Source organism: Myxine glutinosa, chromosome 8 (genome assembly GCF_964187855.1).
Source record: "Myxine glutinosa chromosome 8, kmMyxGlut1.1, whole genome shotgun sequence".
Classification (NCBI taxonomy): domain Eukaryota; kingdom Metazoa; phylum Chordata; class Myxini; order Myxiniformes; family Myxinidae; genus Myxine; species Myxine glutinosa.
The window spans coordinates 142,862,838-142,885,626 of NC_136268.1; the positions used below are offsets into that span (position 1 = coordinate 142,862,838).

The 22,789-nt window shown below is 45.5% G+C and overlaps 1 protein-coding gene across 1 annotated transcript in view; it reads right to left on the reverse strand.

Moving 5' to 3' along the window:
* LOC137432982 (protein phosphatase EYA4-like) overlaps positions 1–22,789 on the reverse strand; it is a 153,191-nt gene that overhangs the window by 84,424 nt on the left and 45,978 nt on the right. Inside the window, exons 6-8 of the mRNA XM_078783782.1 lie at positions 13,724–13,815; positions 13,171–13,339; positions 8,022–8,155 (exon numbers count right to left, since the gene is read on the reverse strand). Of these exons, the coding sequence (XP_078639908.1) occupies positions 8,022–8,155; positions 13,171–13,339; positions 13,724–13,815 (395 nt within the window). The remainder of the gene's footprint in view (positions 1–8,021; positions 8,156–13,170; positions 13,340–13,723; positions 13,816–22,789) is intronic.

Below are 22,789 nucleotides of genomic sequence, written 5' to 3' on the forward strand. Positions count from 1 at the left end.
AAGTAAGTACACCCTTGGCTCTAATAGGTGGTATTGCCCCCTTTGGCAGAAACAACCTCAAGTAGGCGTTTCTTATAACTGTCTACCAGTCTCTGACATCGTCTGGGAGAAATTTTTGCCCACTCCTCCATGCAGAATTCTTTCAGCTGTGCAATGTTTGAGGGGTTTCTTGCATGCACAGCTCGTTTCAAATCCCCCACAACATCTCGATGGGATTTAGATCCGGGCTTTGACTTGGCCATTCCAGAACCCTCCATTTCTTTCTTTTCAGCCATTCCTTGGTGGATTTACTGGTATGTTTAGGGTCATTGTCATGTTGCAAGGTCCACCCTCGGTTGAGCTTCAACTTTCCGACAGATGGCCTCACACTATCCTCAAGCACCCTCTGGTACAATGAAGAATTCATAGTGGATTCTATGATGGTGAGCTGCCCAGGCCCTGATGCAGCAAAGCTGCCCCAAACCATAATATTTCCACCACCATGCTTTACAGTTGGTATCGGGATCTTGTGGTCAAATGCTGTCTTTGGTTTTCGCCAAACATGTCTTCTGGTACTGTGGCCAAATAGCTCTACCTTTGACTCATCTGTCCAGAGCCCATTGTTCCAGAAGTGCTGGTCTTTGCCAAGCTGTTCATTGGCAAACTTTAGTCTTGCCCTGATGTTCTTTCTGGACAGCAAAGGTTTCCTCCTGGCACACCTCCCATGTAGATCAAATTTGTGCAGCCTCTTTCTAATGGTAGACTCGTGCACTTTGACATCAACAGTGGCAAGAGCTACATGTAGGCCCCGTGATGACATTCTGGGGTTCTTAGAGACTTCTTTCAGCATCTTGCGGTCTGCTCTCGGGCTGAACTTGCTGGGGCGGCCTGGCCTGAACAAGTTAGCAGTTGTTTGGAATCTTCTCCACTTGTAGATGATCTTCCGGACAGTCGAATGATTGATTTCCAATTGTTTTTGAGATCTTTTAAAATCCCTTCCCCGACTCATAGGCATCTATAACCTTCTTTCTGAAGGCCTCAGAGAACTATTTTGATCTAGGCATGGTGATGCCGCACACTTCAACAACAAAGAGCAAACCAAACTAAATGTCTGAGGTTTAAATAAGACAGGTTCCTCCAAGATCCTCTCTAACGATGTTATAAACATTTGCACCTGAGCTGGTGCACCTGATTCTAATTTTAGGTATTTGAAGTAGTGATAAATGTAGGGGTGTACTTCCTTTTTCCACATGCAAAATTTGCATTTATGTTTATTTAAATTATACAATGGACTACAAAATGTAAATGTTTCATGATATTTGTTATATGATATCACCTTTATCTGTCAATATTGTTGAAATGAAGATCAAATAGCTGAATGTTGAAATATGTTGAAAAAGTCAAAACTTTACATGGGGTGTACTTACTTTTTCACGTGACTGTATATATATATATATATATATATATATAAGTTCAAAACACACCTGGTCACAAGTGTGCCACACTGACCGGGTCCTCAGTCGAGGTCCTCAGCTTCATCCCGTTTCGGCCCTTCAGCCTCGATACGGTCAGCTAAGGTGGGCCAGCAGGGGCACATACAGATCCACATGCAGCAACTGCACCTGGATGCGTACATACCCCCACCCCCATCCAGTGCGAACAACAACAACAACACCTCCACATCCAGAATCCACAGCACCAAACAAACATGGTAGAACACTCAAACACCCACCTTTATACCCTTCACCACTCACCAACAAAACACACCAGATCATTCATACACACACATACACACCCATACACACAGATACACAACACCAACCAATCAACCACCTACCCTTACATCATACACCACTCAACACACAAAAACACACACTCATGCAAAAATTAATTCATGCAAAAACAAACACCCTCACCCACTCACCCATATACACAAAATAAGAAATAAGTACTCACCATATACAATACACCCATAACTCACCCATATACAATATAGTTTGTTCCTATACATACATACATATTATAAAGCTTATTCGAACTACTCAATAACTCACTGACTGTCTGATATTAATGTTCGGAACTTTCTGGGTGACTTCGAGAGCTGAAATTTTGTGTGCCAACGGACATCGAAGCCGATATACGGGTAAAAATCACAGAACTGTCGAAAAGTGTCCATAAATGAGAATTTACGTCAAAAAATACCCCCGTAAAAGCGTCCGTAAAAAAAGAACAAATAAAAAAAAAAACCTCAATCGATATCTAGCATTTGAAAATTGTAATTTCTAGAACTGTAAACAGTGAAATAAAAACCTCAATTGATATCTAGCAGGAGGTCAGTGATGCTTGCCTATAATCATTTCATTTCTATTTATTATGTACCTACGTAAGAAGCACGGTTCATTATGCGTACAGCCTGTATTTTAAAATGGATTTTTTGTCACTTATCTCCACATAATATCACATAATGTCGGAGTGGAATATTTTTTATCGAAACTTTTACAAACCAATTAAAAATTAAATACAGAAATATCTAATTGACATATGTAATCAACCCGCTGAGTCAATACCGTACTTCATATAACCACCTTTGGCAGCGATTACAGCTTCGAGTCTTTTGGGTATGTCTGCATCAGCTTTGCACATTTGGATTTGGGTATTTACTCCCATTCTTCCTTGCAGATTTGCTCAAGCTCTGTCAAGTTGGATGGGGAGCGTCGATCAACAGTCTTTACACAGATTCTCAAATGACATTCAAGTCTGGGCATTGGCTGGGCCACTCAACGACTATGTGCCAAATACCTAGAAATGACACATTCTTGTTCAGAAGCCATTCAGTGTTGCTTTGGCTGTATGCTTGGGGTCATTGTCCTGTTGGAAAGTAAATCTTCACCGCAGTCAAAGGTCTTTGGAACTCTGAAGCAGGTTCTCCTCAAGGATTTGCCTGCATTTGGCTCCATTCATTGTTCCCTCTATCCTCGCAAGTCTCCCGGTCCCTGCCACTGAAAAGCATCCCTATAGCATGATGCTGCCACAACCATGCTTAATGGTAGGGATGATGTTAGATGGGTGATAAGCTGTGCTCGGTTTCCGCCAGACGTAGCACTTTGCATTCAGGCTAAAGAGTTCAAATTTCATATCAGCAGACCACAGAATCTTTTACTTCATGCTCTTTGTTTCACATGCCTTTTTGCAAACCACAGGCGTGCTGTCATGTGCCTTTTTCTCAGGAGTGCCTTTTCTCAGCAGGAGTGCCTCCCATCTCTACTGCCTCTGACATCAACTCATCCTGGGAATTCTTCCAAAGTAAATTGCTCTCTCTCATGCACAGATTTATCCCTTCTCGTCTTCAGTTGTCATACCCTTCCTCCCGTCCATGGTACACGGAATCTTGTGGTGAGGCTATTGCCCAGAAACAACTTGCTTTCGTCTCCTGGAAAGCAAATCCAAAGGAAGGAAATCTCATTTCCTTTCACAAAGCCCGAAACAAGTGTGTGTCCACCCTCAGGAGAGCCAGGAAACAATATCTCTCCGTCCTCAGGACCGAACTCTCTTATCTGCCTCCCTCTTCCAAATCCTGGTGGCGTCTGGTGAAATCTGTTTCTGGTGTTTGTTCCCCCTCCATCCCCTCCCTCACCTTAAATGGCCACACGGCTGATTCCGCACGTGAAAAAGCTGAATGCCTCAACTCTGTGTTTGCCTCTAAATCTTGCGTCCCAAACCCATCCCTCTCTGTACCCACCGTACCCAGTCGTACCCAGCTGCTCCTGGACTCTGTGTCCTTTCCTCCTGACAAGGTGGAAAAGTTTCTGTCAACCCTCGACTCTGATTCTGCAACTGGACCTGACGGCATCAGCCCACGGGTCCTAAAATCATGTTCTTCCGCTCTTTCACTCCCCCTCTCTGTTCTCTTCACCCTCTCTTTTGCTCAAGGTCATCTTCCATCTGCTTGGAAATCTGCCAACATCACCGCTTTGCACAAAAAAGGTGCAAAAACAGATCCCAGCAACTACAGACCAATCAGCCTTCTCCCAATTATCAGCAAAGTCATGGAATTCATCATTGCTTCAGATATGAAATCTTTCCTCTTCTCCAATGGCTTGATCTCTGATCATCAATTTGGTTTCAGACCTGGACACTCCACTCTGGACATGCTGCTTCTGCTTTCTCAACAATGGATGGAGGTCCTCAATGCCAAACAGGAAATTAGAGCAGTCTCCCTTGACATATCACGTGCCTTCGATACGGTCTGGCACCCCGCTCTGCTCACCAAACTCTCCTCTTTTGGTATCCATGGAAATCTCCACGCATGGCTGGCGGACTTCCTCACTAGTCGTAGTCAACGTGTGGCCCTGAATGGGTTTCTCTCATCTCCTCTTCCTGTTCAGGCTGGAGTTCCCCCAGGCAGTGTTCTGGGCCCTGTGCTTTTTCTGGTCTTCATCAATGATCTCTCTGACTCTCTTGAAAATCCTCTCTATCTCTTTGCTGACGACTCTACTCTCTGTCGCTCCATTCTTCATCCCTCAGATCGGCAGTCTGCAGCCTCCTCACTCTCTGCAGACCTTGACAAAATCACAGACTGGGCAAACAAGTGGAACATGTCTTTCAATCCTGACAAATCTCACACTCTTACGATGTCTCTCCGAAAAGACCGACTGGACAACCCTCCCATCCACTTTCTGAATAATCCTCTCCAAGAAGTTCTGTCACTCAAGCTTTTGGGTCTCACTATCTGCCATGATCTTTCCTCGAAAAACCACATTTCAAATCTGGCCTCCAAAGCCAGTCGCCGACTGGGCATCCTCCGTCGTGCGAAGTCCTTCCTTGGCACACCTAAGCTCCTCACCACATACAAGGCTTTCATCCGCAGCTCAATGGAATACTGCTCTCCCCTCTGGGCTGGTGCTCCTGCCTCACACCTAGCTCGCCTTCACGCTGTTGAAACCAAAGCATTCAGAATCATTGGAATCTCCCGCGATGAAGCTAACTCCAAGGGCCTCTCACTCACTCACCGCAGGCAGGTTGGTGGTCTTTCCGTCTTCTACCGACTCCTCTCTGGCCTTGCCCACCCCAGCTCTCTCTGGGCTCTGTCCCGCAAATATTCCTACAGGTCGCACAAGATCTGCCTGCAACCCTCTTTTGGTTAAACTGCCAAAATCAAGACTCTCTGCTCACCTTCACTCCTTCATTCCTCTTTTCTCCCGCCTCTGGAACAAACTCCCTCACTCTCTTCAATCCCACTCCACCCTCCAAGTCTTTAAAACAGCTGTTCACCACCATCTCTTATCTTCCCCCATCCAAAACCTTGATCTTTTCTACCCCCGCTAATTTCACCCCAATTCCACTTTTTGAAATACCAACTTTTGTCCTGGATGTCCTTGGTGTCCTTGTGCTTTATACTTCTCCCTCCCCCCCCCCCCCCCTTCCCACGCCTCCTCCCCCCGGGCCCTCTCCCTTCCACACATCTCCCTGCTCTCGGATGTTGTGTGTGTGCGCTTCCCCTTTTCTCCCCATCTTGTCTTCCGCTCCCTCTTTTTGTGTATTTTGTTTGTCTGGTCGATTTGTTTGTGAAGTTAATGTTAGCTCTTTCACGAGCCTCGATTCAGTATACAAAAAAAAAAAGAAAAAAAAAAAAGGAGTGGCTTTGGTCTGGCCATTCTCTCATAAAGCCTAGATTTGTCAAGTGCTGCAGAGACTGTTTTCCTTCCAGCAGGTTCTTCCATCTCAGCCAAAGAACTCTGTAGTTCTGTCCGAGTTGACATTGGGTTCTTGCTCACCTCCCTGACCAAGGTTCTTCTTGGCCAGTTGCTCAGTTTGATCAGACCACCAGCTCTAAGAAGAGTCTGGGTAGTTCCATATTCTTTCCATTTCCTAATGACGGAGCTCACTATTCTCTTCGGAATTTTCAACACTAGAAATTGTATTACACCCTTCTCCAGATCAATGCCTCCTCACAATTCTATCTCAAAGTTCCACGGACAGTTCCTTTTTTGTTTGTTTGTTTAAAAGATCGAGGCTCGTGTAAGAGCTAACATTAATCATGAAAAACATAAACGGACACATAAAACATATAATAAAGGTAGCGGGAGACAAGATGGGGGAGAAAGAGAGAAGCACATAACAATTGTACAGAACAGGGACATCGGGCGATATGTGGGAGAGAGAGGGCTTGGGGGGAGGGTCCAGGTGAAGGGGGTGGGGTGGTGGGAGAGTTATAAAACAAATGGACACTGCTAGGACTTCCAGGAAAGAAGTTGGTATGTCAAAAAGGTGGATCTGGGGTGAATTAACGGGGGTTGAAAAGATGTAGGTTTTGGATAGGGGAAGATAAGAGATGGTGGTGAACAGCTGTTTTAAAGACCTGGGGGAGAAGTGGGATTGAATAGAGTGAGTGAGTTTGTTCCAGAGGTGGGAGAAAAGAGGAATGAAAGAGTGAAGGTGAGCAGAGAGTCTTGATTTTGTTAGTTTCACCAGAAGAGGGTTGCAGGCAGATCTTGTGCGACCTGAAGGAATATTTGCGGGACAGAGCACAGACAGAGCTGGGGGAGCTATGCTGGAGAGGAGTCAGTAGAAGACAGAAAGACCACCAACCTGCCTGCGGTGAATGAGTGAAAGGCCCTCAGAGTTAGCTTCATGGTGGGGGATTCCAATGATTCTGAAAGCTTAGGTTTCTACAGCGTGAAGCCAAGCTCGGTGTGAGGCAGGAGCACCAGTCCAGAGGGGAGAGCAGTACTCCATCAACCTGCAGATGAAAGCTTTGTATGTGGTAAGTATCTCAGGTGTGCCAAGGAAGGACTTTGCACGACGGAGGATGCCCAGTCGGCACTGGCTTTGGAGGCCAGCTTGGAAATGTGCTTTTCCCAGGAAAGATCATGGCAGATAGTGAGACCCAAAAGCTTGAGTGACAGAACTTCTTGGAGAGGATTGTTGACAAAGTTGATGGGAGAGTTTTCCAGACAGTCTTTTCGGAGAGACATAGTGAGAGTGTGAGATTTGTCAGGATTGAAAGATATGTTCCACTTGTTTGACAAATTTGTGCTTTTGTCCAGGTCTGCGGAGAGTGAGATGGTTGCAGACTTCCAATCTGAGGGATGAGGAATGGAGCGGCAGAGAGTGGAGTCATCAGCAAAGAGATAGAGAGGATTTTCCAGAGAGTCAGATAAATCATTGATGAAGACCAGAAAAAGCACAGGGCACAGAACATTGCATTGAAGAACTCCAGCCTGAACAGGAAGGGAAGATGAAAGAATTCCATTCAGGGCCACACGTTGACTGCAACAGGTAAGGAAGTCTGCAAGCCATGTGTGGAGGTTTCCATGGATAGCATAGGAGGAGAGCTTGGTGTGCAGGGTGGGGTGCCAGACCATATTGAAGGCACGAGATATGTCAAGGAAGACAGCTCTGATTTCCTGTTTGGCAATGAGGACCTCCATCCATTGATGAGACAGCAGAAGCAGCATGTCCAGAGTAGAGTGACCTGGTCTGAATCCAAATTGATGATCAGAGATCAAGCCATTGGAGAAGAGGAAGGAAGGAAGCATAAGCGCGGAGCAGGAGGCGGCATGAGCACGGAGCAGGAGGCGGCATAAGTGCGGAGCAGGAGGAGGCATGAGCGTGGAGCAGGAGGAGGCATGAGCATGGAGCAGGAGGAGGGGTGATCGAGGAGCAGGAGGAGGCACGAGTGTGGAGCAGGAGGAGGGGTGAGTGCAGTGTAGGAGCAGAGAGAGAGAGGAGCTGGAGGAGTGAGAGAGAGGAGCAAGAGGAGAATGATATGGGAGGTGGATGAGAATGAGAGGGGAGGAGGAGGAAGAATGAGTGGGAATCAGGTGGAGGGGTGAGAGGGGAGCAGGTGGATGGGTAAGATGCGAGCAGGAGGAGGGGTGAGCAGTGATCAGGAGGAGGAGTCAGCAGGGAGCAGGAGTGAGCGGGGAGCCCCCTCTCCCACAGCCCAAATAGGGTTAAATGACTCCAGATAGCAAGTGTGAAAAGAATGTGATTAGTGGTATTCTTTTATAATGCAACCTTATAAAGGTCACCATGCCCACCTCAAGGTCTCCATCCGGTGGAGGAGTTGGTACTCCTTTACGGTTCCGGCCTCTTGCCTTACTTTCAGCTACCCGGTGGGACAAATCTTTGGTGTTGGTAGCTGGAGAGCGAGGACAGAGGCTCGTGGGATATTCTGCAAGAACACAGTCATATCATCATCACGTGATAATTGTTGCTTTGATTCAAAAAGCACTTACCTCTGCAATATTGTGGAAGGGAAACAATGATTACAATATTAAACTACATGTGAACATGTGTTACGGATTCGTCACTTCCGTTGTTGTGGTTCTCATCCACTGTAAACATTTTTTGTTGCCTGTACTATTATTGTTATCGTTTAAGTGAAATGGAGATCTGTTTTCAAAAGCTAAAATAAATTAATGTTTCAAAAGAAACCGGAAACCGGATCAGGAACCGGACGAAGAAGAGAAAGAGGAAGAAGAAGAAGAGGAAGGAGGCGGAGCGAGTGAGGTCGGAGAAGGAGCCGAGCTGTTTGGAGGTCTGGAGCAAACGCTGGCGAACGAGGGTCACTAGCGAACTTTGGGGTTTCCTGGGAAAGGGATTCCTGCAACAGAGTTGTTATCGCTGTGACAGATATGCGTGACAGGTTTTGCGGTTGATTCCGAAGAGAATCATTGGACTGCCGATACATCTCGGGAATGGACCATTGGCCATTTTTCCTCGTGCCGGATTTCGGATTGCTCCAGGCTTTTCACCTCGCTTCAACCATTTTCACCGCATCCAGACGTTAATCTGGTGTGTGTGTGTAACGTGGATTTTGAGTGGGAATTTGCGGTTCGCCGTCTGTGAGCCGTTGAACGTCCATACCCTGTGAGCGGTTGAACGTCCATACCCGAAGGTGTGATTTCCCAGTCGCCTCTTGAGGATACTTTTGCCTATCTTTGGCAGTGTGACTGTCAACTGAACGGGATTCTGGTCTCGATACAACATCGTTCTGACGATCACTGGAGTGGATCGACTTTGGCTTAAAGCCGGAACCAACTTTGGCTTGAAGCCGGGACAGAGACATTGGGGATGTTCTTTTCGCTCACTTGGAGCACAGTGAGTTATATTGTACGAAACCGATGGTACCATCATAGGAATGATATATTGGTTGTACAATTGATTAATACTGTAATTGTGCTGTTATTCTTGTGTGATCTTAATACAATACTTGTTTGTTGGTAACAATTGGTGTGGTTTCACCATTGATCTTTGACACACGGAATAACACATCTTTCTGCCGTGACTCCTCTCGGGGCTTGGAGGTACACCGTGACCGGGGTTCGGGGAGGAGTACGTAACACATGTAAGGATATTAAATTTACACCAGGTTATATATGGTGGTGAGTACAAGGACTGCAGTTTAGTCAAGTGGTGGAGTTGCTGTCATCCTGGAGTTTCGCAGGCAGGGTTGAGGCATCAATGTGTGTGTCGTCCCTCGGATGGACGTTATACTGACTTACCATCTGTTAGCATAAGATGGTGGACATTAAAGATCCCACAGTGTCTTTCGCGAAGAGTAGGCAAGTTATCGCCAGCAACATAAACAAATTCCAAATTTGTGGCTTTAACCTACAGGTGGCACTACTCCAGCGGAACATCACTGCCATACCACCAGAACATCACTGTCATATCATCAGAAAATGATGCAACCAGCATCCATGTGCTCCATAGAAAGGAAAGGACCAAATATGGTATTTCATAAGATTTTATCTGGTTACCTCTGCCACTGAAGGTATATGGAGGTTATGTTTCCACCCCTGTCTGTCTGTCTTTCTGTGACCAGGATATCTCAAAACATTGTGGACGGATTTGGACAAAATTTGGTGGAGATGTTGGATATGTGACAAGGAAAAAATGGTTAGATTTTGGTGAAGATCCGGATCTGGATCTGTGTGCAATAATTTTTTGCATGATTCTTTTCCATTGTGGGATAGGGCAAAAAAACAATATATAACACGACATCTCAAGAAGTTATGGATGGATTCAGATGAAACTTGGTGGACAGGTTGAGTGAGATTGAGATATGGGAATTTTTTGATTTCTTAAGTGATTGTTCACCACTGAAGGATGGGGCCAAAAACGACATAGTATAGCATGGTATTTCAAAAAGTTGTGGATGACTTGTGACAAAACTTGGTGGATGAGTTGTTTCGGATACAAGAACCAGCTGATTTGATTTTGGTTGAGGTCCAAATCCAGATCCGGCCTGTCAGTGAATATAAAACAACTTCAGCCTGGCAGAGGTATGCGCTCTACCGAGTTGTGTTCTAGTTTTGAATGTGTTTGAAGAGGAATTGAAAATGTGCAATCTCACAAAACATACCATCATGTTCGGCTAGATATTGTGATTTCTTTTCAACAACACATGCCAAATTATTACCACTGCACATTCTTTTTCATGTTATCTTTCTCTATATTTGCTGCTTTTATGTGTTTTACACTTTATTTACTGCTTCTTGTTTCTCTTGTGTTTTCCCGAATTATGATTGTTATTTTGTGTGTTGTCATTGCTCCAGGAGGTTCATGCCTAACACGTGTCATTTAACCAGTTACATTGTCCCTTATCATATTTTACTTGTTTTATTTAATTATTAGCTATTTATGTGTTGCAATTTCCATGCAGGTGTCAAAGTTCAGAAGAGAACCTCATAGCAGAGGCCTGAGAGACATAGTTAATGACAACAGGCAAGGAGGGAACAACCAGATATGAAATTGATAAATAAAGAAACACAACATGGCAGTGAACTGTCACCTTAAACTTAAAGGGTTGAAGGGAAGAGCAGAGCTTGATATAAGGTGGGTGGCAGTACCACAGACAGGATGAAAGAGACAAAAGAGTGAAAGTGATTGGAAAGTTTGGTCTTTATGGAGGCAGACAAGGAGTCCGTGGGATGAGGAGCATTTGTGGGAGGAAGTTGCTGAAGTCCAGCTTTTTTTTTTTTTTTTTAATTTAATTTAAAAATTAAAAGAATGAAGAAAAAAAATGAAGAGAAGCCAACTTAAGAAAATTTAATGAAAACAAGAAAACAAGAGGGAAGCACACAAGCACAACAGTAGAGGACAGGGACATCGGGAGATCTGTGGAAGGGAGAGGGCTGGGGTGGGGGGGGAGCGGGGTGGAGGAGGGAAGGGGTACACAGTATAAAACAAATTGACACTATGACTTCATTCCTGAAATTCCTAAGAGATTGAAAGAGGTGGATTTGGGGTGTAGAAAATATCAAAGTTTTGGATGGGGGAGGATAAGAGATGGTGGTAAAATGTTAAAATGACCCCAAAATCTAATCAGTTCATCTTTACATCATTAAACATACCTTTACCAAGTTTGAATTAGATCACTTCAGCCGTTCTCAAGTTGTAGACATATTACGGACTTTGACCTTTGACCTCTTGACCCTAAAATCTAATCAGTTCATCTTTACACCATTCTACATAATTGTACCAAATTTGGTCAGAATCCCATCACTGGTTCACAAATTATTGCGGTAATAGGATTTTTACCTAACATGACCTCTGACCTTTGGCCTTTGACCTCGTGGCCCCAAATTCTAATCAGTTAATCTTTACCTCATTATACATACCTGCACCAAGTTTGACTTAGATCCCATCAGCCGTTCGCAAGTTATCGCGGTAATGAAAACCTATTACGGACGACGGGACAGCCGGATGGACAACCTGAAAACATAATGCCTCCGGCGACTTCGTCAATGGAGGCATCATAAAAAGGGGGAATGGAATTTTAAAAATGAGATAGATCGGAGGCCAGGAAACATAAACCTGCAAGTAAGAAGCTAGGGTTAATTGGGGTAGAAAATATTGCAAATAGGTATGGAGAATGGCAAGAAATGGGGGTTCAACATGTGCTTGAGGTCCTAGAGGGAAGAGTGGGATTGGCAGTTTCTTAAATGGGAGAAAAGAGGAGCAAAGGAGTGCAGGTTGGTGGAAAGCATGGACGTTTGGAGTTTCACCAGGAGGGGATTACTACAGATGGTTTCTGCTTCCTACCTTTGCTACTATTATACCTGCCGTTGGCCTAATGGTTAGGGTGGTGGACTTGGGATACTAAGGGCCTGGGTTTGAATCACGTTCAGCCGTTGAATTAATACCAGGTGGGGTTGACTCCTTCTGAGGTCTGCAAAATGAGTAGCAGGGTACTGGGTCCTTTCTCAAGGAGGTTGGTGGCAGGATTTGCACTCCGGCCGCCTTAAAAAAAACACCTCATCCCATAGTCATGAATGTGCTGAGGAGTTGTACAAAGATGCAGCGACGTGCTGATGCAGCGTATGCTTATATATATATATATATATATATATATATATATATATATATATATATATATATGTATATATATATATATGTATATATATATATATATATATATATATATATATATATATATATATATATATATATATATATATATATATGCTACTATTACTGCAATCCACTTTCAATTGCAGATGTTTTTAAAGAACATAGGGGCAATACCCCTGGCGCTCACCTGGTAGAATAAACAGTATACTACACTAACTAAAGGTATTTTAAACCAATTTCAATGGTTGATGGAAGACAGGGAAGCATGTAGATCATACTAGACTTGAAACAAACAAACAAAAAAATACCTATTTTGGGGGTCAAACCCCCTCCCTCCCTGGGGAGGAGGTTCTATATACCCCCAAACCCCGTGTACCTCCTCAGACCCCAATTTTCCAATGACCCCGTGTACCTCCGGTCAAGTTTCATCTAAATAGTGTGTGTAGTTTCAGAGAAAAAAAGCAAATACCTATTTTGGGGGGCAAACCTGCATCCACTTTGACCCCCGGTAAACCCTTTAGATCCAGATTTTTTCTTAAATTCCGTGAACAAACTTTAGTCACAACACAACAAATATCATTTGTGCCAAATTTTGTTGCAATCTCATCAATGGTTTCGGACAAGAAGTTTCAAGCGTTTACGGACTGACGGACGGACGATGCGCCATCGCATAAGCTCCCCTGAACTTCGTTCCAGGTGAGCTAAATATCAGAGAACTAGGTAGGTATACACATTGATGGTTTAAAACAAGCGTGGTGATTCTATTTCTCTGCATTTTAAAGAATAGCACAAAAAATTCAAAATTATTCAAGATACATTAATCTTCACCATTGGGAGGTAGAATGGTAGTTGGGTCTGGGATGTGGTACGTGACCGACGATGAAGGAATAGCAGAGGCGGAGAGTGTTCCAGTGTATGGTGAGCCATAGCCTGGTGCTGGGTAGTAGCTTTGGCATGGTGGTTGTGCCATGAACCCCGGGGGGTAAGTGGAGAGCTCCTAAAGATAAGAAGTATGGTTAGGAGCATGATACATGAGACATTGAACAGAGAAAAACCTGACCTTAAAAAAGTTTTTCAGATGAGTAACGTTTAGATAAAAGGATGTGCTAAATTGTCAGGAAGTTGACAGTAAATATTTAACATATTCATTCAATGTTACCCATCCTTTTTGCCTTTTTCTCCCACTTAACCAACCTACCTTTTATATATCCTTTTTATTCCTTACTCCGAGGCCATTATTTCACATGATAATTGAACCATAACCTGTATTTTAATATTGTTTCCTATATTCTCACATTTCTCCCTCAAGTTAAGCGTTTGGAGTCACATCGGTACAAAACCAAGCCACAGTCTTGCAAACAACGGAAAGACATCACCATACCTGCTGAGAGCTCACAAAAGAGGTGCAGGAACTGACTGTGTCAGAAGAGCCTGGATAGAAACCAGCAGAATGGGTTGGAACAAAACCAGGAGCTTTGGGAGAGAGAGAGAGAGAGAGAGAGAGAGAGAGAGAGAGAGAGAGAGAGTAAAGATTAACTTTTGGAGAGATAGAGCACAACGCTATAATTAACAATATTCTTTCAGAGATATAGATATACACCCATATGTAAGAGTGTGTGCGTATGTATGTATATACAGTGCATTCAGAAAGTATTCAGACCCCTTCACTTTTTCACATTTTGTTATGTTGCGGCCTTATGCTGAAATCGTTTAAATTCATGTTTTCCCTCATCAATCCACACTCAATACCCCATAATGACAAAGAGAAAACAGGATTTTAGAAAGTTTTGCAAATTTATTAAAAAGAAAAAACTGAAATATCACATTGACATAAGTATTCATACCCTTTGCTATGACACTTAAAATTTAGCTCAGGTGCCTCCCATTTCTCTTGATCATCTTTGAGATGTTTCTACACCTTGATGGGAGACCACCTGTGGTAAGTTCAATTGATTGGACATTATTTGGAAAGGCACACACCTGTCTATATAAGGTCTCACAGCTGACAATGCATATCAGAGCAAAAACCAAGCGATGAGGTCGAAGGAACTGCCTGCAGAGCTCAGAGACAGGATTGTGTCGAGGCACAGATCTGAGGAAGCCTACAAAAAAATCTCTGCCGCATTGAAGGTTCCCAAGAGCACAGTGGCCTCCATAATTCTTAAATGGAAGAAGTTTGGAACAACCAGGACTCTTGCTCGAGCTGGCCGCCCGGCCAAACTCAGCAATCGGGGGAGAAGGGCCTTGGTAAGAGAAGTGACCAAGAACCCGATGGTCACTATGGCTGAGCTCCAGAGATCCTGTGTGGAGATGGGAGATTCTTCCAGAAGGACAACCATCACTGCAACACTCCACAGATCTGGGCTTTATGGCAGAGTGGCCAGATGGAAGCCTCTCCTCAGTGAAAGACACATGAAAGCTGGCTTGGGGTTTGCAAAAAAGCACCCAAAGGACTCTCAGACTGTGAGAAACAAGATTCTTTGGTCTGATGCAACCAAGATTGAACTGTTTGGCCTCAATTCTAAGCGTCATGTCTGGAGGAAACCAGGCACCACTCGTCACCTGCCCAATACCATCCCAACGGTGAAGCATGGTGGTGGCAGCATCATGCTGTGGGGGTGTTTTTCAGCAGCAGGGACTGGGGGACTGGTCAGGGTTGAGGGAACAATGAACGGAGCAAAGTACAGAGATATCCTTAATGAAAACCTGAAACAGAGCGCTCAGGACCTCAGACTGGGCCGAAGGTTCACCTTCCAACAGGACAATGACCCTAAGCACACAGCTAAGACAATGCAGGAATGGCTTAGGGACAACTCTGTGAGGGTCCTTGAGTGGCCCAGTCAGAGCCCTGACTTGAACCCAATCGAACATCTCTGGAGAGACCTGAAAATGGCTGTCCACTGACGGTCCCCATACAACCTGACAGAGCTTGAGAGGATCTGCAGAGAAGAATGGCAGAAAATCCCCAAATCCAGGTGTGCAAAGCTTGTTCCGTCATACCCAAGAAGACTCGAGGCTGTAATCGCTTCCAAAGGTGCTTCAACTAAGTACTGAGTTAAGGGTCTGAATACTTATGTCAATGTGATATTTCAGTTTTTTTCTTTTTAGTAAATTTGCAAAACTTTCTAAAATCCTGTTTTCTCTTTGTCATTGTGGGGTATTCAGTGTAGATTGATGAGGGAAAACATGAATTTAAACGATTTCAGCATAAGGCTGCAACATAACAAAATGTGAAAAAAGTGAAGGGGTCTGAATACTTTCTGAATGCACTGTATATGTGTGTATGTTTGTGTGTATATGTATGAGTATATGCACATATATGTGTATGTCTCTGTGTGTGTGTGTATTAATGTAATACACAACACTTTGTTCCCTCTTTCCCTCCATCCTTACCCTTTTCCCTTTTATCCTATTTGATTTTTCTATATTATTTACCTTGTTCTGTGTATATGTATGTTCTCGATTTTTAAAGTCAACCAGAAACACTTTTACTTTTACTGTCGTTTTTTAATTATTAAATTTATCTGTTTCTCCTCTTCATCTTCATTAATATTTATCTTATTTCTCTGATTCTTTTTGTCATAAGTCCTTTTTATTATTATTATTTTTGAACATTATGACCTGATTTATGCTGTTTGTGAGTGAATGTATGTGTATGTGTTTCGGAGGAAAGGAACCCGGTACTTCTTGCATTTCCACCTCTGTAACCACTACAAACAATAGCCTTTGCTCTGTTATGTTTTTAAATTTTCAAATAGAATTCTAACGTTATCAGAAATCATTGTGCCGAGGATCCGCAACCGTTCTACGGTTTGTACCGCAGACCAAGGAAATCCTACCACCATTAAACTTAAACTACACGAGATGATTCTTCTGACATCTGAGATGGCTGCGATACACACAAGTTGACAATTACTACTGGCAAATCTCTCGCCCTCTGTGAGGATATTTCAGATATGGACATACTTCACGAAAACGTGGTTCTCATCCATCAACACTACAACAGCTGCTGACATAGCTCCTCCTGGGGATGACTTCCATCATTGCTTAGGAAAGCATCATTGACGTTGAAGTACGACACACATATCTACGTCAACTCTCTAAACTCCAATACGTCTAAACAAAACTTCGCACACCTTTGCATATATTTGTTAGTTAACCCCAAAAGTTATAAATTACTGTTCATTTAAAGAGCTCTGAAACTTTCATTTATTGAAGATTACTCCAATTTTGTATCAATTATATTTGTCTATCTAGAAGAGATAATGATCCTCAGGGATTTTCACACATGTTGACTATAACCAAGGTAATCATTCCCAAAAGTGTATTTATTTGGTGAATGTTTATTAACAACATCTTTTTTGACTTATTCATGTTCATCGTCATACTTTGCATACCATCACGTTTTGCATTATCTCAAAACAACTTGCTGAAAATTGAAAGAAAACTTCTCGAAATTGAAAGAAATTCTCGAAAACTCATTCGAGAATTGAAAGAAAATTGAAAGAAAAAAGAAAAGACAACAGAACTCATGAAGTGAATAACCATGTGACTTTAAAAACAGGAATGGTTCACAACATTAAATTAAATCTCTTGCAACTCTTCTAGCACTAAGATGTGCTAGAATGGTCATACTAAATGCATGGTCATACTATCAATGTGATCTGTTTGCGGACTATTGTTGAGAAGTGCCTTTTGCGTACCTTAGAAATATTTTCAAATGTTTTTGTGTTTGATTTTGTGTTTGTGCGTTTTTGGGCATACATACTTCAGAATCTGGGCATGGTTCTAATCTACTACACATTGGCATTGAGGTCTGCTTTCAGGCCACCAAAGGACACCATAAAGTGTATCTTGAGATGTGGAGTTAGGCAGTGCTGCTGCTGGCAGAAAGTAACCACCATGAGGCCAATAACTCCATAGCTTTTCAATGTCCAACACATCCCTCTAAACCACAGCTGGGAAAAGCTCACTCCACCGGGCTGTGCTGTGTAGCCCCTACTAGTATGTAAATAAAGGTACAAAGGAAATCAAATATTGTAACAATGCTAAGGACGTGCATTTTGACTCCAAGACCCACAGGCCACAGGGTCAGCATGCAAGATCATACCAACGCATACATCCTAGCTCACAGGACCACTATGCATGGTAATTCTGGAACTTTATCAGTTAGGAACCCACTGCACAGAGTGGAGTCATTCGAGAAGATGAACTAACAAGTCATCCCATAAACCATGACTTGCTGCAAGGGTGCTGAACACCAGAAGGTGCCTGCTACACCTACACCATACTTAGGTACCCATTTATAGTTAGTAAGAACTTCTTTCAACTTGTAACGTGTGGGATAGATATTTACGGACTGCATCTGAGCCGGATTGGCCACTTCACACCCGGTATGAGTGTGAAGAGGTTTCATTGAGATACTGAGGAAGTAAAACTTCATTCCGCAGCCAAAGATCCATTCTTGTCGAGACTTACAACAACATTTTGCAGCTGTTTCGTTGCATTTATTCTGCACCTATTTCTATCACTATGAGACCATTCAAATGTAACGTATTCAACTTCAAGGAATGACCTGATTATTTTCCATCGCAGTTGCCGCTTTATGATATAGATTGCCCGATAGTAATTATATGGACATTACATACCGGGAAACACATTGGGGCCCTGTTCTTATAACATGGTAAGACGTACAGCTTACACACACCAACATCAGCATGGTGGGTTCTGATGCAGTCGATAAAATCAGAAGGTAACAAAATAACCGAAAAGAGAATAGACAAAAGACGAGACTGTTTTGGTGAAATCGGACATATCCTTCCCCTCTCTGTCTTCATTGCCCTCCTTCATTTTTTCTCAGGCGTTCCTGGATCTATTTTTGCCACTCATGTTATTCCTTGGTGCATTTTGGAAGCTTACTTAAAGCACGATTCCCTGTGCAGTGATAAGTCTACCATGGACGTTTTTATGTACAGAGGTCAAGGTTTGTAAAATAGCTTGACGACAATGGGTACAACGAACGATGACAAGCTTGCAATGGGTAGAGAGTAACAGACAAACAAGAGATGGGTCACAGAGGGAGACAGACTCAACATTAAAGTGAGTATTGTGCAGGCCCCAGGGGCCTGCTCGAAAGCTCAAGGGGCAGTATTTTTTCCCTTAAACGTCAACTGGCATTTATTATTACAAGATCGGCAAGAATAGGTGACTATATTGTTGTGGTTTTGAGAATAAAGACAACCCCCCTTTAGTTAGTTGCACCACAACATGTAGCCTCGCTTTAGTTCAGTTATTTCTTATTAAATGTTAAGTATAGTCTCCTTCCCAGTGTTAGTATGCGTTGAGAAAGGTAAGTAAGGGTAGGCCTCATTGGGCCTGGAATGCCATGTGCTGGGCCTAGAACAAGTCGAGGAGGCCCGAGGGAGGAGCCGGAGGGAGTGGCTGGTAAGCGGCAAACATCCAATGGGAGCTAAAGGGGAGTGGCCAACAACGGCAGCCAATGGGAGCTAAAGGGGAGTGGCCAGCAACGGCGGCCAGGGGAGGCCCTTGCAACATTCTGGTGGGACTCCGGTGGGGGGGGGGCTATAAAACCCGGCCCCGGACCCCCGAACTCTGAAGTCTGGGTCGAAGCTCGAGCTCTCTGCGTTCTGCCCCGCTTTCTGCTGCCCTGTTCTCCCTGGCTTTCTCTCTCGTTTGCCCTCGCTTTCTCGAGATAAATGCTCTCGCAGGACGATCTCTCTCGTGCCCTGTGCTCTAACAATCTCCTGCCTGGGCTCCCTACACGTGCACTTTTGCCTCGCCGACTTCGGGACACGCTGCGGAGATTCCCGTGCGTGCACGACTGGAGGCCGACGTCCTTGCCGCGAACATCCTCGAGGGACATGCCCAACGAGCCGTTTGGGGCGAGCTGCACCAAGCGGCCGCGCTTTGAGCGCGTCCTCTTCTTCCTCCCTTTCCCCGCGTGAGTCAGAGGGCCCTTGTCTGGGCTTTAAGTAAGAACAGTTAAGTTTCTATCCTGTGTCTCTTCTCTCTGGCCATTGTACAATTGTGAATAAACCTGTGTTTTGCTTCCAACTTGGCCGTTTACGTCTTTTCACAATTGGCCTCGCATTGCACGAGATAAAACCGCTCAATTGGGTTAATAATAATTAACGGCACGAGTCACATGACAAGCAAACCGCTCGGGCGTATCAACCCAGCGTGACTCATGTGAGGTTCAGCCCCCGTCCTCGTGGCGGCGTGTGTATCGAAGGTATTCGGGTATTTGACCGGAAACCCTTCCACGCGCTCGCTGCGGGGTTGGCGGCTGGAATTGCTTAGCAATCCGCCCCCCACGAGTGTAAAATGGGTAGCGGCCTCGTGGACTCGAAGCTCAAGGGGGAGAAGGGTTTAACCCCCCCTTAGTACGTCGACGGGCTCGAGATCCGCAACAAATTGGTGTCAGGAGTGCGATTTGAACCCTGACAAAAAAAATGGGACACCAACAAATTGGTGTCCGGGAGTGGGATATTTGGACCTGGAGTGCACTTCACGCACTCGAAATTACGAGCATACGAAATTCAGTTTTAAACCCAAATTAAATTGAGTTCGTACAATGGCTGGCCAAGATGACCAAATGCCGGTGGCAGTAAGAAGTGAAAAAGAATTAATGGCCCAGGACCAGCAGGAAGAGTTGGTAGTAGGGGAAGCTGATGACGGTGCGGCAGTAGGGGAATAAAATGGCGGCGCCTCGCACGTGGCGGCGAGAGCCGAGCCAATGGATATGGGCCTTTTTATGGTGCAACTCAGGGCATATATGGGTGAAGAAATGAATAAAATTAAGGAAAAATTGGATACACAGGGGGACAAATCAAGAAGGGAAATGAGAGAAATGAGGGAAGAATCAAGATGCGACATGGAAAAGATGGGGGAGGAGATTGGGCACAGGATGAGCAGGGAGGTCGCGGTGGTACGCGATGAGGTGAAGCGGTACGAGGAACCCGTGGGGAGTGAGTTAAAGCGGAGCACAGCCAAATTGACTGGGGCTATGGGAGTAGTGACGCGGAGTGTAGAGAAACCGACGATTGTCGAGTTTGGAAGAGAAGATTTTGGGGGTGCCGACGCAGGTCGAGTTGGAGGAGTAAATTTTGGGGGCGCCGACGATCGTCGAGTTAGAAGAAGAAATAATTGGGGTCGAAGAGACGGGAGAGAAAGGGAGCGAATCACGGGAGGAGGTGATGGAATGCGCACAAAGTTTGTGTTTGCACCGTGATGCCGTGCTTGCTAACCCACTAAAAAGTTTGCAGGTGCTGGCGGAGAAGCAGGGGAAGGAGAGCCCCGAGGTGAGTGGTGCTGATGGCGGGAATGTGTTTGGCGCGAACGGGTGCTCGGCGAGCCTGGGGATCGGGCGAGACCCGGACATTCGCGAAGGGCCCAATGTGCGGTATGAGGGGGAGTGCGTACCGGAGTGCATGGAGCGAGAGGGTGGTACGGAGTGTGAGAGAGAGTGCGTACCGGAGTGCGAGGAGCGGGAGTGCGCACCAGAGTGTGAGGAGCGAGAGTATGCACCGGAGTGCATGGAGAAAGAGTGCACACCGGAGTGTGTGGAAGAAGGGTGTGCACCGGAGCGCGCGATAACAGAGTGTGTGAAAGGCGCGTGTGCGCCTGTGCGTGCGAGTATGGAGTGGGTCGAGAGATGCGATGATGCGGCCCAGGCATCGACGCGGACCGGGGTAGCGCTTAGCGGGACGAGTAGCGTACGCGAGCCCCCGGTGAGTTGTGTGCCGCGGGGACCGGAGGGAATCGGTGCTGCGTCGGTCTCGCAAGGACCAGCGTGCACAATTCGTACCTCCGGCACCCGCACGGTATGGTTGGCGCTGTATGGCGGCAAGGGCGATCGGCCGGGTTTGAGGGGAGGTTTGGGTTATCGGAGCCACGCACCTTATCGGGTGAGGTGCTCTGACCGTGGTGGGTTGGGTCATCGTGCGTGGGACTGAAAGGCCCCTAGCAGGGGTGGAGCCCGGCACCTGGGCCCATCAATTCCTCCCCCCTCGGATCGTCAATGCTGGACGGACACCACATACAGGTGACCAACCACCCGAATGGATCGCTCGGCCCCTCGAGGCCGAGCCGTGACAAGTTACCTCCACATGGGGAGGCTCATAGTTTAGAGGACTCTGGAGAGTAGTGTACCCCACAAGGGGGAATGGTACTGACCATTCCTCCCACGGGGGGGGGGGGCATGAGCATTAGTTTAGGGGGATGGCAGTGTTAGGCCCATGGAGGGGCCAGCAATGGTTGCCTCCATGGGGCACCGAAGCTAGCCGAGGGAGGGCTAGGATAATTGATAGGGATTTAGAAGACCTTAGGGACATGAGATTTAAGTAGGACACCTGAACTGTAGTGGGGACGTAGAGAGTTTAGGTGGTTGTTAAAAAAGGGTGTGCATAGTGTAAAGGGACGACGAGGGAAGCACGGGTTTTAGGGGAAATCAGTTAGGTAGATGATGCTGTGTGTTTGAGGAACTGTGAGTGAGATAAATGGAATTGTGTAATGGTGTGTGAAAGTAGTGGTGTGCAAAATAAATGGTGTGAGAATAAAAGGTGTGGAATGCTTGGTGTGGAATGTATGGTGCGAAGGATTGAATGGGGGGAGTGGAACCCATTCACGAAAGCCTGGGGGGGGGTAGTGTAAAGCCAGGTAGAGGGCATAGGTAAATTGCATGGATATTGACACCTGTGGTGCGGGTAGTAGAAAGTAGTGTTTTGTAGGGTGCAGTAGACGGTGGAATGGCTGGGCGTGTGGCTTAATTGGTGAGTGTGGTTATTGGGGCACTCCTTCACTGGTAGCTTGTCGGCCAGGTAAGGCCGCAGGTAGGCTCTGGGAGCCGGTTAGGATAGTGTGTGAGTGGGGCCCGAGGATCCAAGGGAAGGACCCAGGTTGCCCGATGCTGAGGTGGGCATAGAGGGGGTAAGTACCAGGGAGGGCCTTCCCCAGTTAGTGTAGTTGTGAGGAGCAGGCAAGCTCGGGAGGCGGCTTCGGTGACGAAGGTGCGCAGGTAGGTAGACCTGCTAGTAGAGCCACACGACCCAGCCCCAAAATTGTGCGAGGGCACAGTGAGAAAATTCGTTGGGTGAGACCCCAAATTCAGGAGGGCACCACAGTGTGGGCAATGGGAATTCGGGTTCTTAGAACCACATAGTTTAAAGAAGCCGATTGGCAGGGTACGACCCTGGGTAGTTTAAAAGTAAATGTTAGTAGAGTAGTTAGGAATTGAGATCCCTTCGCACCATCCACAGCCATTCACCGAGGAGGACGAGCTTCACACCAGGGCTCTGTAAGCCGTTTGGAAGTAAGACGCATCATGACGTGAGTGAGACATTGTTTTTTTCCATCCCTCCCTTCCTGGGAGGGATTTGGAGATGAATTTGGTATAGAGGGGGATATGTGAGACAAGACGTAGAGACGG